Source organism: Centrocercus urophasianus, unplaced genomic scaffold (genome assembly GCF_019232065.1).
Source record: "Centrocercus urophasianus isolate 14NV4802_14NV808 unplaced genomic scaffold, USGS_Curo_1.0 seq_10, whole genome shotgun sequence".
Taxonomy (NCBI): Eukaryota; Metazoa; Chordata; class Aves; order Galliformes; family Phasianidae; genus Centrocercus; species Centrocercus urophasianus.
Genome location: NW_024884142.1, coordinates 86,494,141 through 86,512,457, shown reverse-complemented (window position 1 = coordinate 86,512,457; position 18,317 = coordinate 86,494,141). Strand labels below are relative to the sequence as shown.

At 38.2% G+C, this 18,317-nt stretch overlaps 1 protein-coding gene across 2 annotated transcripts in view; it reads right to left on the bottom strand.

Moving 5' to 3' along the window:
• The window catches only part of CNIH3 (cornichon family AMPA receptor auxiliary protein 3), a 38,036-nt gene that overhangs the window by 4,283 nt on the left and 15,436 nt on the right, over positions 1 to 18,317 (bottom strand). The window contains exons 2-3 of one of the 2 annotated variants that reach the window (XM_042823297.1): positions 12,407 to 12,475; positions 11,172 to 11,219 (exon numbers count right to left, since the gene is read on the bottom strand). In XM_042823297.1, the coding sequence (XP_042679231.1) occupies positions 11,172 to 11,219; positions 12,407 to 12,475 (117 nt within the window). The remainder of the gene's footprint in view (positions 1 to 11,171; positions 11,220 to 12,406; positions 12,476 to 18,317) is intronic. The other variant, XM_042823306.1, reaches the window with a different exon arrangement.

Sequence of the window (18,317 nt, the reverse complement as noted above, 5' to 3'; positions counted from 1 at the left end):
TGTTGCTTGATCAGTGGGCTGGCTGGTAATAGCTGAGAAGGAAACCCAAGGTGGAAATTTATAAAGGAGATTTAAAAAAAAAAAACAATCATCTGTGAAACTAGAAAGGAAACACGGGAAGCAGTAGAGAGAACAGATTCTCCAGTCAGTTTCTAGTGTATACTAGATCTACCTCCGTTTTTAATAGAATAACAGATGGGTCACCTTATCTCTTCATTTTTTTTTGGAATAATATTTTTGCATCGGCATAAATAAATACAGGATCAATTCTGATCACAGTTTCCAAAGAGAATTTGTGGAAAGAAGCAAACAAACACCAGTCTGTAAACCAGTTGCAGTTAACATTCAAATGTTTTAGCCAAGCGACTAAATCTAAAAGTAAATGCGGGAAGTAAAAGCATAAGGGAGTAACAGCAAGGCTTGTGAGGAAAAGTAAACTAGAAAAACAGAATGCAACACTGCCTCTGTTCCTGCTGGAATAGTCACCTTGCAGTCCTCTGAAACCAATGGAGACTCCAATGCACTTCAGCAAATACAGGATTTGGTTCCTGGAGGGAAGAAAGCCAGTTCAGCAAGCAGCAACTGTCAATCCTTGTCATTGCTGCCGAGCTAGTCCATTGCAATGGTAACTTCTGATAGATGAGTGTTGTGATATAGGAGTTGTGCTAGGATCTTTAATTCTGGGACAGTGTATAAGGCTGTCAGATGGCAATCATTTTAGGATATAAACAGTATGCTTCTATTTTGAACCAGGAACACTCTGATTCAGATAATGAACTCTGCTTTCTGACACAACTCAAGATGAAGTCTGGGGACGGTTACAGAACACAGAGCTGGAGAAGCTGGCAAAGAAGCACAGCTCTTGAGAGCTGAAACGTGGTCACTTGGAATTCCAAACTAATGAACAGCATTGCAAATATACTATTAGAAATTCTGTTGGCTGATGTTTACCCATGGAAAACCACAAAAAAGCCTGAAAAGTAAACTGAAGTTTTTAGATCAATGTGATGCTAGTCAAAAACATCTCTTGCTATAATGTAAGCATAGGAAAGAAACTACTATACCTTCGTATGCATGCTCTGATATGTACATTTAATATATGTATCACCAAAAAATTCAAAATCTTTTTTTCACAAACCATTTGCATTTCAAACGTAAAATCTTTGCTAGATATCAAATCATTATCATCCCATAATAAATATTCAGTACACTCTCATACAAAGTAGTATACACATGCATACAGGTAGATAGTGTCATCCTTACAGTTCCAAAGCAAATAAGGCAGCCTTTGCTGTGTGTAGACAGCAAGTTTGGCTGAACTGAAGCATGGGAAAACATGCACTGAAGCTAACTAAGAACCCGACAGCAGCTTTTCTGCACTTATTGGACTACTTATTGGATTAATCAGTTTTCTCTTCCCTAATTGTGTTGTTATTCTTTTACAAACAACAATCCCATCTTTTCCTGTCAGTAGTCTTCCTCCTTTTTGTGCTTATTACACATTACTACCTTCTTCTCAAATGTAATTTCGCTCTTCCAGAACATTCTATTGTTTTTAAATGGAATGACTCTCACAGCTGGGCTCACCAGTGAATATGCACATGAAATACCTCTCTGAAACCCAAATTGGGAAGATAGAACAGACTGAATAGTGACCTCCCTTCATCAGTGCTATTAAATTCTCTTACTTAGAAAAAGTAATGTAACAAGTGAATCTAACTGTTTTCCAGTCACTATTAAGTCACTATAATGCCAAGAACTCACGCCTCTGTCAAATATCTTGTTTATGTCCAATACTCCTGAGTCCTAGACAGTAATAGTAATTCTTAAAAAATCACTGTTTTTCTCCCCCAAGAAGTCTCCTTGCACATACCCAGACCCCTTCCTTTGACCACGAATGTGCCACTTTACCCACAGGTAGGCAACCCAGACACAGCAGTGCTACATTAGCACAGCAGTTAACGCTGCTGCACCTGCTGCTGGCAAAGGATGGCTGCAGCTTGTTTCTAAGGTGCTCACTTTGCTGCTTTTTCCCTAAAGCCTTACTAAAGCTGACACACAGGGAAAGAGGAGAGGGAGACATAGCCATGGTGTTCAGGACACAAGAGTTATTTTAATTACACGTTGAAGTCCATCCTAGTAGAGCCTGCCAGAGCTAACCCAGCTTACTGAAGAGTATCAGCTGCTGAATTTAAGACATTATGAGCTCCTTTGGAGCTCACTATTTAGCATCTCCGAAATCCTGCTAATTGAACAATGAAAAAATCAGAAGTGTAGCATAAGGAAATGAAAAAGAAAGGACAAGCACACAGAAAAACTGCAGTAGCATTTCAATTTATTCAAAGTCATGTAATTCAAACTGCTACAAGCACTCAGCAGTTTGCTATGTTGCATTTAACTAGCTGAAAAGAAAATGGCTGGAAAATAAATTTCTGATCATATAAAGAACACCTGCAGTTGAACCTAACTAATTCACATCTATATCTTTACATTTTATCAAGGGACAGCAGTGTTGCATGTACACAATACTCAACGTTACAGATCAAATGCAGAGCACAAATTAAAAAGGATTTAACACCTGTGCTTTCAGCTCTCCCTTTTTCTGGACAGCTATGACATGAAGCAGGGCAAAACATACACGTCTGGAAAGGAAATGTCCTTAATTTTAATGCTCTACTGGAATTTGTTTAAACAGTATCAAGAGAATATGAGAGAATTCACTCCACAGCACAAGCAGCAGACAGGGAGACAGTAACACAAAGAACCTAATTATCATACTCACAAAGCACTCCACATCCATCTGCAACACAATACAGAAAATCAGGTACACTAATACTGGATCTACGCTCTCTTTCCATTTCGGGTACTGAACACACCTCTATTTAGGCCCATCATTTTAATACTCACTGTCTCATTTTTATCTTCTGTATCATAGAGGTAATTATATTTGAAGTCTAAGATTCTAATGGAGCCAGTTTATGACTGGCATATTTATACTTCGTTGTATTACAAATAATAACTTCAACAACAGTGACAGAGGAAGATCACGTCTTCATGGATCATTTATCAAGAATATCAATAAGATTTCTGTTCTGCAGAGCCTACAAGAGGTCATAAAATAATAATATTAATAAAAAGCTTCTCCACTGAGCGCAGCCTGCAGGGCATCAGCACTGTTCAAAAAGCACCTCATCCTTGGGTGGTACCTCATTAAGGCAGCAGTGCTGTGATCTTAGAAGCGATGATATCTTCACAACCTTCTTTATTTATTTATTTTCTAAATGTTAATTCAGAACCAGTAACAGAAGCTGAGTTTGCATCCCTGGAGCACAAACATCTAATTTTCCTCCACACTGATACGGAATAGGGTAACAAATGCCCTTTTGCCCTACCTCTCTCTTGTGTTTCAGACATAACCAGAGATGAGCAGAACTGGTACAGGTGATCCCTGTCCTGCTATTCTAACAGGTTTTTGGACACGTCAGCATTTGAATGCAAGGTAGGACATTTAACTCCCACCAGAAACCATTCCCATTCGTATAACGGATACGATGTGAAATAATTCCACTCTGTTTTTAGGGATTGTGTTGTTTTTTGTAATAGCATAGAGGCTGTGTAGGATCCAATCCTGACTTAAATCCACAATGAAAATTCTGCTAAACATAACAGCAACATTTGATTTAACCCCAGTTCCTTCAGTTTCATTAAAATGCAAATATATATTTTATTGCATACCAAATTAAAGCAAATACAGTCCATTAGCAAGTCAAATTTTGCCAATATCTTCAACACAGCTCTGAGGAGCAGATGCATAAATTACATTACCCCAAGCAACTCAGAATTCTCATCTCAGGAGCACATTAGAGACAACAGTTACTCATATATATAGTTTTTGTTGCATCTCCAGACTTATTCACTGCTTCTTGCAGTGTTGTGAGAATAAGGCCATATCCTCCAGAACAGTACTGGAGGAAGCTGAACTGTAATGCAAAAGGTTGTCTTACAGGGTGATACTTCACCATTTTGATTATTGAATAAATATTTAAAAGATCACATTAAACAGCAAAATACAGTTGGTTAAACTGATATAGATTTATATGTAAATATTTTCATGAGTAATAGTACTACTTATAATAAATAATAAACACGTATATCTCTCTGCTCTCCATTTCCATCAGACATTGTACTGGCAAATCTTACTTCCTCCCCAGAGTTAAAAATGGGATAAAGACCAAACTGTGACTGAGTCACAAGCTTGAACATTTTAGGTTTGCAATAATTTCACAGCTTTTCTTATCTTTCACTGCTGCTTCAAACACCTGTGCAGACACAGCAAGATACAGCTTTCCATGAAGCAAACAGATGTCCTTAAGTAACAATTCCTAAAAATAACAATTATTATGCTCTAACTTTTGAAAATGCTGAACTCAGGAACTTGTGAATTTGACTAAAAATAGCACTGGCACAATGCACATAATAAAGGAATGTGACAACACATAAAAAAAATGAATGTTAGCAGTGAGTGGATTGCATGCCAGAAATACTATACTTCCTCTAAGTTCTTAAGTGCTATACAATCCCCTTTTCCAATTATCACTCTCTAATCTAGTCCTTTAAGATCCATAATGAGCACATTAACCAAGGCTGCAGCAAATAAGTTTAGTTTATTCATCAGCCTACCTGAGAGTAACTACAAGTGTGAGCACAGAGTTTATATAAACACATCAATCCCTTACTTGGAAGTGAAGATAATCAGATAACACAACTACTGGAAAGGGAATTATATACAAGAAAATGACAAAAGGGATTGTGGTCAGTATTTCTGTTGCAAAAGCAATTCCTTTTGAATAATTATGAAACTGAGATATTCACAATAAAATAAGAAGTATGAGGAGATGCCCTGTCTCTAGTCAAGCGATATTTATGACATTGTCTTTGTATAAAGTAACAACACTGCCAGCTGTCTGGTCCCAATTCTATCATCATTTTTGCAAAATAGCTACTGTAGTCGCAATAACAGATCTGGCATTTAAACTTCTAAAGAAAGCAGGATTACTGAACTCTTCCATATTCATGTATCAGGTCAGTTAATAGCAGGTTTAGACCTTAATAAAACTAGAGATGGAATGGAGATAGGTCAAAAGGCATCCTTGCTTCTTGGAAACATGAACCACTCACCTCCCTCTATGACAATCCTCTCTCAGTAGTGTCCAAACCCAAAGGGAAGAGAAGGATGATTTTCTGATGTGTAAAATATTATTAGCACAAATGAAGTGCTACAAAGGCACCTGTTGAATTGTCTAATTAAAACCTGTATTTCTCTCCCTTGTTTTATTCTGTTTGACCTTTATGGTCTCTTTTGAATTTCACCAAGAACTCCCACAGAAATTCATATAAATTTGGCTATAATTGCCAACAATACGATACAGAGTTTTTATCCAAATGGTGCTTAAATTAGGAGGACTTCAAATCCAAAACTATGTCCAGGGCCTATTCTACACAGCTTTATGTTTGAGTATCAACAATATTCTCATCTCAGAACAATAAACAGGGTTTGTTCCATGCTGTCAGCGTGAAAGAGACTCTAAAAGCACCCACAGAGGACTATCACTATCTGGTTTTGTTGCTGCCCGATCTGAGATAAATGGTAAGCACAAATGTCAAACATGAGGTCAAACCCTTCCTAAATCCAGAGATGTTCAGAAAGTTTTCTGATATAAATCAACTCTGTTTTGAACTACTGTGGTTTTTTTCAAGTGAGATTACAAAAATAATTAAAAAAAAATACAATATTTACTTAGCTTTTCTGATAGACAGCAATGCCTGCAATCTTCTATATTGCACTCAGTCATAGAGAGACAAAGTTTTGAGGAAATACTGCAGGCATGCAGGTAGACTTTCTACACACACAATTCTATATTCATTTCAGAAGCTATCCACACCATCTCTTGATTAAGATTTATGCTCTCAGGCACTTGGTAGGAAGAATCTCCTGAAAGATTTCCTACTGCCCAGATGATTAATCAAACTCAGCGGTTCCATTGTACTGAGGTTGTATGAAAAGAGATAGCATTAGATACATCAAGAAATACAATATGCATTGAGAAACCAGTAACAATGATGAACTCCTCAGTCTCTAATGAGTGGACAAAGTTCAGGTGCTCCATCACTGCAACCTTCACTGTTAATGGAGAAAGTGTCACATGGTGCCATTTTCTGTTCCCTTCGTGATCTTTGTTACAGCAGCAATTTATCAGAACTCTGGACAGAGAGACCTTTTTGTCCTGTGAGCAGCATGGCACTGCTATTTCCACATTCCAAAAATACCTTGTGACTAGATAATTCTGTTTTCCTCTCAGATAGCACAAGCACACAGACTTGAAAGCTGACATGCTCACTGCCGGTTAGGAGGTGCTGAATACACACAATGCCACAACGCTGGCGTGAATCACCCCTGCACAGACAGTGCAAATATCTTTGGCTTAAGTGACTTAACTCTCTAACATGGCTGTGATGAACTGCTTTTCATGATTTTTTTTTTTCTGTCAAACCTAGCTAACTGAGAAATTAACACATCTTTGCTGAAGTTCTAAGTAATATACAGTACAACAAAAGGCAAAGTTGCTCCTGTTTGCAACACATTTGTTTTGCATCAAATTGGCCTGCTGCTGTTGTCTCAGCCAATGCAATTTTTCAAATCTGTAGAAAGTATGATTCTTCTTATACACGGATGGTTACTCATCACTTAAAAAAAAATCCACCAAAATTGCTAAATTGACTTATATAGCCTTATATTAAGCACTTTAATGAACCATGCAATAGGCTTAGAGACATATCCTGCTAATAACTATCAGCCTGGCAACTAGCTAAAAGAATGTCAAGTATTTATAAATCTCTAAATCCATGATGAAGCAATGAACTGATACATCCAGAAATGCATGCTATAAATACGACACATTATCTCCAACTTGTCAGTGGCCATGAGGCAGAGCAACGGAAGAAGCGATCCGTATAATAACAAACAAATCATAGAATCATTAAGGTTGGTCAAGTCCAACTACCAACCCATCTCTACCATGCCCAGTGACCTTTTCCTCAGTGCCACATCTCCACAGTTCTTGAACACCTCCTCAGGACTCCACCACTTCCCTGGGCAGCCTGTGCCAGTGCATCACCACTCTTTCTGAGAAGAAATTTTCCTAATATCCAACCTGAACCTCCTATGATGCAACTTGAGGTCATTTCCTCTGGTCTTATTGCTGTTACCTAGGAGAAGAACCTGGTCTTCACCTCGCCACAACTTCTTTTCAGGCAGTTGTAGAGAGCAATAAGGTCTTTCCTAAGCCTTCTCTTCTCCAGATAGAACAATCCCAATTCCCTCAACCAATCCCCATCAGACTTGTGCTCCAGACACTTCACCAGCTTGGGCACACGCCAAAGATTTCTGCAGTTAGATTTCTTGCTGGATTTGCTGTCCAATTATCCCTTGCCAAAATAAGCAATCAAACAAACAAAATCAAACCAGATAAAATGAAGATAAAGGACTGAGTTCTATAAAATACACGTTTGCAGTTTCATGGATTTCATGCTCAATTTAACTTAGCTAAAATGCTTCCGCTGTAACAGGAAAATGAATAAAAGTCTTATACCTAATTTTCCTCACACAGTATTGCCAGTTTCATCATTCAGAAATCTCTCTTCAGATTAATGGGGTTTAAAAACAAATACTGGCTAAAAATTTGAGGAAGGTCATTTACACTGTTCAGCAGTGTCTGGCATGAGCAAACTCAAGTCTGAAATACATTCATTGAGAATAAAGCAAGCTTAATCAACTCTACTCATTAGTAAGGATTTATCTGCTTAAATCAGATATTAAGATGCTGTTGCTTATAAGTACACCCCTAATCACAAGTTAATTTAAATTTCCCTAAAGGTAAAGCAATGACTTTACAACGGTTGATTAATGAAAGAGACCATGTTTTAATGTAGAAAATAATTGTCCTTAGAGCTAAAATAAGTAATTACAAGAGAAATCAACCATGTAGTTAGATCATTGAAATACACCTGCAATTATAATTATACAATAATGCTGCCTTCATTAATCAAATATGTTTTAATAACCTCACAAAATATTGGAATGGTTTTATACTGAAGGAGGGGAGATTTAGATTAGATGTCAGCTAGAAGTTTTTCATGGAAAGGGTAGTGAGATGCTGGCACAGGCTGCCCAGAGAGGTTGTGGATGCCCCATCCCTGGATGTATTCAAGGCCAGGTTGTATGGGGCCCTGGACAACCTGAGGTAGTACTAGTCAAGCAGCTGACAGCCATGCCTGCAGCAGGGGGAACAGAACTAAATGATCTTTGAGGTCTCTTCCAACCCAAATCATTCTATTATTCAATGATTTAATCACAAAATCATGGTGTAGTTATATGGCATGCTCCCGTTATCTCATTAGCAGCACTAATGAACCCAAAAATCCTGTACTGATAGTTATACTCAATGATTTTGAATGTATTTTCCAACTTGAAGAATTCTATGATTTTATACTGCTCATGATACTACTTCCACTAAGCCAAGACAGTTCATTCACAACTAGATGGTGCATCTCTACGCAGCATTGTAGTGCATCATGTAATCATATCCTTGGAGAAACAAAGGCAATCTATTTAAAAAAAGAAGAAAAAAAAAAAAAAGAAAAAAAGAGAAAAGACAGCACAGATCCACAGAATCCACAGATTCAGCAATACCAGTATATATCCTATGTGAACAATGTAACACTTGCATGACACAACAATGTCTGGACGATTAAATATTCTACTATTTACATCACATGCACATCAACACAAATCGATAGTTAAAGCCTTCCAAACACATAATTGAATGAAATGAGGTATCTGCATCCTCCCCACTTTGTGCTGGCTTCAGGAAGTAAGTCCTTACTGTCACACACTTCAGAACAGAAGAGATATAACCATGGCTCTGCGAGGTTCATAGCTTTTTTTACACAAAATCATTCTCCAGTGACTGGGAAACATAAACAGACCTAATTCTAGCTTTCTAGCACCATAAAAGCATGGACGTATCTCTACAGGTATGTATACTTGCCAGCACCATATAAACCTTCTTCACATGCTCCCAAGGTTTTTGTGTGATATAAAAACATTTTCCCCAAAGCAAATGTCTGAAAGTGTCTGGCTGCTGAAGGATTCCATTCTTCATATCATTTTGGAATGTACAGCTAAATTATACAGCATCTGATGACATATCACATACCTGGTTACAGTTTGTTAGTAATCTTCTCCAAGTATTTTGGAGATAAAACCAAAAATCCATCCTTAAAAACACTCTGCTCATTAGAACCATTCGCACTGAATACTATTTGCCTACTCAATCATGTCCAAAAAACAGGCTATCATGAAACAACAGTTTTAAAATCTGCCTATAATCTCTTTTGAAAACAGATTTACAACAGATCTTTATCATGAAGTTCTAATGTCATACATAGTAATATGGCAGTATATTCAAAGCCATTTGAAATAAATATCTGACTTAACGACACTGGGAAATGGATATGCTGCTGCTTCGTAGAAGGAGAAACAAACTTAAAGCCTCACAAAGTTATAATGATGGCTATATTTAGTGCTTGCTGATAGCATCCTAACTGCTGTTTTCCTTTATCTATACAACTGACACTTCACTGTTTTTGCCAGAATTTTTCTCCAGCAGTAAATCCTTTATGCTACATAGACTACAGCTATTTTTAGAGACAGTCAGTTTTAATGACTACAGATCTCTGTAGTTAGTCCACCTTCTTCTTGCATATCATCTCTCAATTAAAACAAGTGCATCCCTAAAGAACTCTGAATAGGTTGAATTAACAAACTATTTAAGTGAAGCAGAAGCAAGCCAATCCCCTATGAATACGGAGTCTGTAATTAGCCAAAATACTCAATGTTCGCGTGAAGACTGAGGCTCAATAAAAATTAAACACTCATGAAGACCAAGCACTCTTATGGGGCTTACATATATTAATACGTTATCACTCACCAGTTGCTTTATGTCTTTATGTTTTATTTTTCTTAAACTGGGACGCAGCTTGAAAATGGCTTGCTGCCAATTTGACAAAAATGGAAAGCTACTGGTGATAAGTATTGTTTCTTGTTGTCACATTCCTAGTGCCTCACCCTTGCTAAATAAGTACTTGAGTATGGCTCTTAAAAACCACACGCTCATAATCGTGACAAGCAGGAACGACTCAAGTTCTGAGCTGAGAATGACAATTCATAGATTGAGCATGGTCACATCTCAAGATCTCTGGAACATCCCAAGAAAATAAACCTTAGCACTGGTTTTCCCCAAACCTCCAAGGATGAGGCCATCAGCTTATTAAAAAAAACACCAGGATTTAATTCTTACCTTGATTAGGGGATGCAGTCAGTGGTCCATATTTCAAGTGTTATCATTTTTTAAGCAAAAATGCTCAATAATTTAAGTGGCTCCATTACTATCCTGGTGAATTTATAGAAACTTGAATATGGGGAGTAAAATGTTTAGGAACAATGATTATTTTGACTTTATTAGTACAGAGTCAGGAAAACAACAAATGTTTATGAAAGACCTCTTTCAAGCTACAGAGGAAAGGTGCAACATATGACCATATCAATCCTACAGTTTATCAACTCATTCAGTTTCCTGAGAAACTGAGGCATCAATATGTGCTTGATTGAGTTAAAGTAAATGCTGTATCAACTTTTTTATTAATCAATTCAAAAACTTAATTATTAAATATATAGCTAATAAAATGCTTAATCCATCAAACAGCAAGCCCTAATCAAAAACTGTATGATCACTACGATCAGATGATAGGACTATTAACATCTCAAGCTGCAACTGCAACATGATTCACCACCTTCCCAAAGCACATTCCAAAATGAATGGGCAAATGTTCTGAAACTTCAGTTCTTATCTAGAAATCCTCTACTTATGTTAACTTTATGTAATTTGTCTCTGTCTATTCTTACAAGGTCATCATGAATTCTACTTCGGCAGTAGAACTCAGCCTTTCAGTAGGGAGTGAGGATCATTAAAAAAAAGAAAATGAAGGCAGATTATCACTCAGTGGCTTTAATTCTCATCCAATTAATAAATCTTGGGCTAGTGTATGCTCACCTTTCGCAGGAGGAAGCAAATACGTTCAATATTCCTCAGCCGCTCTCTCTGTTAAGAAAAAGTAGGGAAAGAGGTAGAAGATTAGCTGGTGCTATAAATTAAAGATACTACCAGTATATAGTGAGTCAAAATCATAATTATTGGCTGTAAAGATGTTACATTATTCATCTGAACCAACTGTATTTGCTTCTGATGTACTGCCTACAAGTCAAACAATCTGCTCATTTCCAAGTCCCAATGTTATTTTTTTTCATCTGTTACTGAGCATAGCAATAAAAACAGGGGTTTCAAGTCTGTGTTAGCTGTGAGTCAGAAGCTCAAGTCAGCATTTGTGACTCTAACCATTGGTGCCAATGTACACCACAGAGACCTGGCCTTGCATTTTCAGGTACTCAATTTTGGCCTCAAGACATTTCTGAATGGGAAAAACAACTGCAAAGTTCACATGGTAGTTCTTCTGCTCTCACTAATAGAGTACCTGAGCAACATGATACTACAATGTAATTTCTGCAAAATCAGTATATCTTGCAATTCCCAGTGAGTTTACGGGGGCAAGTTCTGCTGTCAGCTATAGTGATACAAATCTGATGCATGTTTAATTGGAATTAGCAAAATAATTTTGGATTACAGCTTTCACAGGAAAAAAAAAAAAAAAAAAAAAAAAAAAGAGCTTTCTTCTGCTACAATCTGGGTTGCATTTTGGATCATTAGGTAAAACTGAGTTTACAGTCACATGGTGACATTTAAACTTTCACATAACAAATGTAACAGAATGTGTTATTTACTCTTCAAGCACAGGAGAACAGCCCTGCTCTGGGACAAACACATCTAGGAAATGCACTTCTTATCAAATCTCTTCAAAGATTTTGACTGATTTTTACAGACGGTTTTGGGAAAGGTCATCAAGCCATGCTGGAAAGCAGAGAAAGCAAATGTTTTTTAAAAGGAAAACTGGTGCCACAGAATCAAAAGAAAGTTCCAGCATCACATTAGGTGTCTTTTAGGTTTTAAACTTCCAAATTATTTTCCTACTTCTTTCAGCAAATAGCAAAGTTATCAGAATAAAGAACCACCATCTGGTTTCCCAGGTCTAGTCCAACACATCTATTCACCAAACTAGAACTGACTTCACAGCAGGCTCTGTGTTCCCCTCCACACTCATGCTTTGACGTATGGCTCAGTGTATCTCCTCCTGTTTAGTAGCTGTTGCTTAGCACACCACTGGTTGTACTCACTGCGTGGGCTGGGTTGCACTGATCTATTGGGCTTTTGAAGTCCGTCCGTAGCTCATCAAAGGCAATTATCTGAAAAACATTTTTTTTCCAACACTGCAATGACTGTTCAAACAAATACTTCTTTTTCTATTAGCAGCTAGTTAGAAGGATGGCCTCATTGACTCCCTTTCTTCTGCTTCCTGAGAAAATATGGGAACCTAGCTTCCTAATACACTCCTTTCAGATCTAATTCATTAAAATGAAATGTGGGGTACTCCCATAGACAAAATCTGGAATACATTAATCTTTCTGTCATACTGTAAAACCACATCTGCAGCTTTTCCAGCATGGTTTTCCATGTTTCTGCCCTTAGACTTCATTCTCAAACTTTCAAAAGATGTTAAACTACTTTCCAAACAAATGCATCTTTAGACCTGATGGAAAAAATCACTAACTGCCTAACACACAGAGTCGCATCAGATACAATGCACCAGGCTTAATGCATATACAACAGACTCCTCTTATCAGTTGTTGAACTTACTTCAGATATTAATTCTGAATTAGTGTTGTCTTTATTATTATGCTGCTATTCGTTATCAAGCACTCTAAAGAAAAGCATGCCCTACCTCAATTGCAGCAGGTTTTGGAACACTTACCTCAGACATCATTAATGGAGGGAAAGCTTTTGCACAGGTGCTTTAGTTTCATCCATCAGTTGATGGATCAGCTGGTAATTACTGCCTGCTTTTACAGCATAGCATAAAAGTACCCGTTAAATAATAATATGTGATAATGTTTTCTTGGAAATGAAACAGCTGTAATTGCCCTCAGCATGTTTCATTCAAAGATCTCAAAGAGTGTTCTTAACTTCATGGCTGTATTTTATTAATACCTCTGCTGGCTACAATCGAGGAGCAGAGGCTCCCTGTGACAGGCACCACATAAAACACACAATAAAACAGTGATTCCTTTTTAGACAATTTACAACTAGGAAAGTATTTGTATCCACTGAGAAGATGAGGTAGCAGCCAGGTAATTGGTATATGAGTGCAGCAGTCATTCTGTGTCATGTTCAAACCAAGTAACTGAGGAGGGATCAGAACAGACCTGCTGTACAGTTAACACACATTCATTTTACAGATATGACATGCAGCAACAAGAAGTCTAAAAATGAGCTGTCCATGACTACCATCATAATCTGCTGAGAGATCTGAGGGTAAAACCCAGTTACATACATTTAACCAGCACCCTAATGCTGCATTCATCATGCTGGAGCACATTTAAAATCAAAAGTGGGGCATTTTGTAGGAATTCTACAGAATTCAATTTATTCCACTGTGACAAGTCATATGCCAGAATAAACCAAAAGAACTATAAAACATTATTATAAGTGAAGGATTTCTCCCCATTAATGTAATATCTCTGTAAGTCAAAATTCAGATCAGCAACAAGCTGTTAGGTGAAAGTGCAATAACAGAGACTGTGAGAGGGTCATAATACAGCTGTGAGGAATAAGGGTCATTATAATTCTATACTTAATACTTCTTGAGCAGCTCTTCATTTACTCAAGCTGGGCAAACTGTTAGGAAGGTAATGACCGTGCAAGACACTTGCTTGTTTGTAATTGGGTATTGATGTGGGCACTGGCTGCATCCCGTAAAGGGAGAAGGTAAGGGGGTGCCTCTGTTCACAGCTCTGCCACAGATCTACTCTGGGATCTCCTGTGCATCTCCCCTGAATTGTCTTTGCCTCTCTGCACCAGTACTTACAGATGTCATTTTAAGACAGGAAAGCATTAGGAGATTTGAATGACAACTCTTTTTAATGTACCATGGAAACGGGTGTTGCAAATACAGAGATGAGCTCAAAATTTCCTTGAAACGAGGAAATAAACAAGCCCTGAGTGAATTTGCTGTGCTGTTCCTTTTGGTAGTCAGTAACAGCAAGGAGTTTGAGAAAATAATGAAATGGCAGTCAGCAAGAGCCAGTTCATGGCTCCCTGTTCACTGCAGGGAGATGGACTAGGTGGCCTATAGTGGTCCCTTCCAACTCAAGAGTTACTATGATTCTTCACTGGAAGGGACGACTGATCTGAGACAATAACATGGAGAACTGGAAACACTGCAATAATGAGGTGGACCCTATTCCACAAGGAGTCCAAAAAAGGCTTCAAAGCTTCACTGAATGTAGAGGTTTGATGATAACGCTGGAACACGTTTAGATGCAGAAGAAGTAGGTCATTTTGAAAGACAGAACCATTAAAGGCAGGGCTCTGTTGAGCAGGCCTTACCTAATGCAGAAATCTTGGAGAAATACTAAATGACAGTTTGTAAATGAAATTAACTTCAAATATGCTACATTTTTAGACTTCCTGCTCTCCCTCTCTCCTTTCTTCATTCTTTCTCCAGCAGCATCTTCAGCTCCACAGACAAACCCCTGCTCCTTATTTGCTGGCAAGCAATTCATTTTTCATTATGCCTCCATAATATCTAAAAGCACTGAAATGAATCAGAAACTATTAAGCATATGGCTTTCTCCAAATCAATAATTCCAAATACAACAGTCTATCAGGCAGACCACTTGGGATTACACCTGCAAATCATGACAATTTTAAGATACATTTCTATTACACCTGCCAGAAATAGAATTTGTATCAAGCACACAGAATTAGAGGAAATGCCTCTGGAAGGAGGCAGACAGAAATAACTCCCCCTAATTCTTAATGTTTTACTTTCATAATAGTTTATACTTTGTTAAATCCAGAGGAATGGAGATCCAGCGATTACAGGAAGATACCTTCTTTCATTCATGAAAATAGCATATTCCTATTTGTCGTTCACAGTGAAAAGCTATAAAGTGCAGTGTTAGGCAGGTTCACAACTAGAAGGGATGTAAAGAAGCTCACTTTTTTTTGTTTGTTTGGTCAGTTGGGTTTTTGGATTGCTCTCAAGTCATCCAATTTCTAAAGCCACAGACAGGAAATAATGGAAGCAAAACTGTTTTCTTAAGATTGGTGACTGCACACAATACAGTCTGTAACTGTAAAACAAACCATGTTGCATTAGAGGTGGGCTGTGCTGCTGAGTAGTTTGCATAATCAATTAGTAACATTTTGCTCTTCCAATTACAACTAACCTTGCGTAGAAGTTCAGTGCTCTAGGGTATTGTGCGGTTGGAGTTGCCATTTAACCCTACAGAAAAACAAATAATTAACTACTTGCCATTATTAAGTATTTCACGGGAGGTGTGGGGTTCTGGCCATACTCCAAAAAAACCAATCTGCTGCCCAATTATTCATACATTTCAGCTTGATGCAGTATAGCTACCTGCTTTCCATACAGAGCCCATCAGAGATGCTTACTGCTATAGAACAGCACTTGAGTGTGTTTGAGGTCCACTTCACTTCAGAAATTGCCACATTTGTCAGTACCATGACAGAGCAGATCATTTAAAGGCAAGCAATGGAATAGATCCCAGTCAGGCATTGCCATCATTTAACTTTCGTAAAATGAATGTATTTTAGAAACTGTTCTGCATCTTTTAGTCATCCAATCTGATTTGATCCAGTGTGGCAATTTAGACATACACACGTGGGCATCAGTGACCTCATCTCTGCAAAGGCTGGGCAACCAGCACACTGTTCCAAAGGAAAACAACCAACTTCCAGTCACAGTGTCTAACAGAGAGCCACATGGTTGGCATTTTGGAAGCATACACCAGGGACTGATCTTAAACAGAGGAGAAGATTACCTACTTCAGTAAATGTTACTGTTGAACATGGCTTGATAGAATAAGGATTGTTTCATTTTTTTCATGTTTAGCAAAGACTTTAATCATTACTGCAAAAGCGGCAATGGATGCTGACTCACCCTCTGACTTGGAAAATTTTCCCTGATTCCACACTGCAAAACACTGCAGGAAGTTTGCCCTACCACTGCCCTATCTGCACTTTTTTTTTTCTATTGATAGAAATATGCTTGTGGGTGTTACCAGTCTAATAAAACTAAAGGTTTATACAATTCACTATTGCATTCTCCCATGATTCACACCATCTGCAAATCTCAAAGATCCAAGTGTAAGTCAGAAAGGAGTTTGCCCAGTTTAAACGTGCTCTGAACAGATGAGATGGGGATGACATCGTAGGTTTCAATACACCTACAATTGCATTCAGATTTACAAAACGTGCATTAATTACCTGCACTCCCTGTGCTCATCTCTCTCGACAGCAACAGCTTTGAAGAACGAAATATTCAAATAGACAAAACCTGGATTTTGTCTTCTTACACTTATCCACACAAACTGAAAATTTCACCTATTAATGGCAGGAATTAATTATAACCTCTCAATTTTAGGGAAGGCTTTTTGTTTTTAAACCACTGAGCTCTCAAAGAAACACTTTTCAATGGAGAATGAGATGTTTTCAGGTGGTGGGTGGGGTTACTGTGCATTTGAATTCAGTGACAACAAAGAAGTTGGATATTACTGCTCATTGGTATTTGGTATCTTAGAAAAATTAAAATATATGTAAAACAGAACTTAGTGACAACCACACTAAGCACAGAACAGAACAGCAGCACTTAACATACGTTTCCTTGCCACTACCCTGCCAATCCTGTCCTGTAAAACTGTTGTTAATGGCTCATCTAAACATTCGTCTCCCCCTCTGCTCTCATGCACAGCTCCCACACAGGCAGCTCTTGGCTGTCTGCAAGTCAGCACATGGACAGAAGGTAAACAGGTTTAGGAGCACACTGTGCTTACGTTCATTTAATGCCTGCCCATCAGCTGCTGGATAGACATCTTTACCGTGTTTGGGAAATACTGTTGAACATTAATCATGTTTGAACTACGCTGGGTAGTTCAAGGGCAAGCTGGGTGAGTTACTTTGATGGATTTTGTTGACCAGAAGCCGTGAGTCAAAATGTGTGAGAGAGCGTCAGTCAGTGAAGAACACAGAAGGAGCTGAAAGGGAAGATACATCACTAGGTATGATGGAGCATGGGGAGCTTGCAGAGAGATAAAAAAACAGCACTGATGTGGACAAAGTGACAGACTGAGAGAACACTTCCTGCCACCCGATTGTTACTGTGATGCAAAATAAAACCAAACAAGAAATTTTGCTCTGAGGTTGGTGAACGTTTGTTCAAAGATGGTTTGCCCTCTCCTTCCATCTGAAGTGATCAGGTTCAGGCTACCAAGCAATGTAAATACAACAAGGAAAACTGTTCATAGGGCTTCCTCAGAGCCAATACCTCCTGTGTCATCTCCTTAGAGAACGCTCATTTGAGCTTAGCAGCAGCTTGTCACAGTACTTTCAAGATTCTTGCAACACTTCATAAATCAGAAGAGATGTAAACTGTACTACAAGGATTAATTCTATAGTCTCCAGTATGGCCCAGAGATATCCAGTAATGCAGCTGTCAGATTTAAACCGCTTTTTGAGTACCTCCTTCCTCCCCCTCACCAGGGCCACTTTGTGTACCCTCAGCACTCACAGCATCATCGTCAAGCTTAACTTGACAATCTTATTTTAAGAAATGAACAAACAAAAACCTGATACTAGGCCAGGAGAGAAAAATAAATCTAATATCACTGGAAAAACTACCAGCTCCTCTTTTCTGACATGATAGTGAAGTACAGCTAAGAGCAATTCAGTCTATATGGTTCACTAACTCTAGAAAAGGGTGGAATGCAGGTTGCACTGTTACAGGAGATATTTTCCTCACTTCCAGTGCTTGCATGTACCATTTGTTATTTGTTTTTACCAACCACTACCTAACATCAGATGGCCTGGGGTTGTTAAGGTCTGAAAATTGAGAGCTTGGCTGTTCAGAGGATGCAGTGTTCAGCTCTCATTTCATGTTGCATTGGAACAAATCAGCATGTTCATACCACTTCTTGGTTGCTGCTCAAGTGCACAGCCCAGATTTCA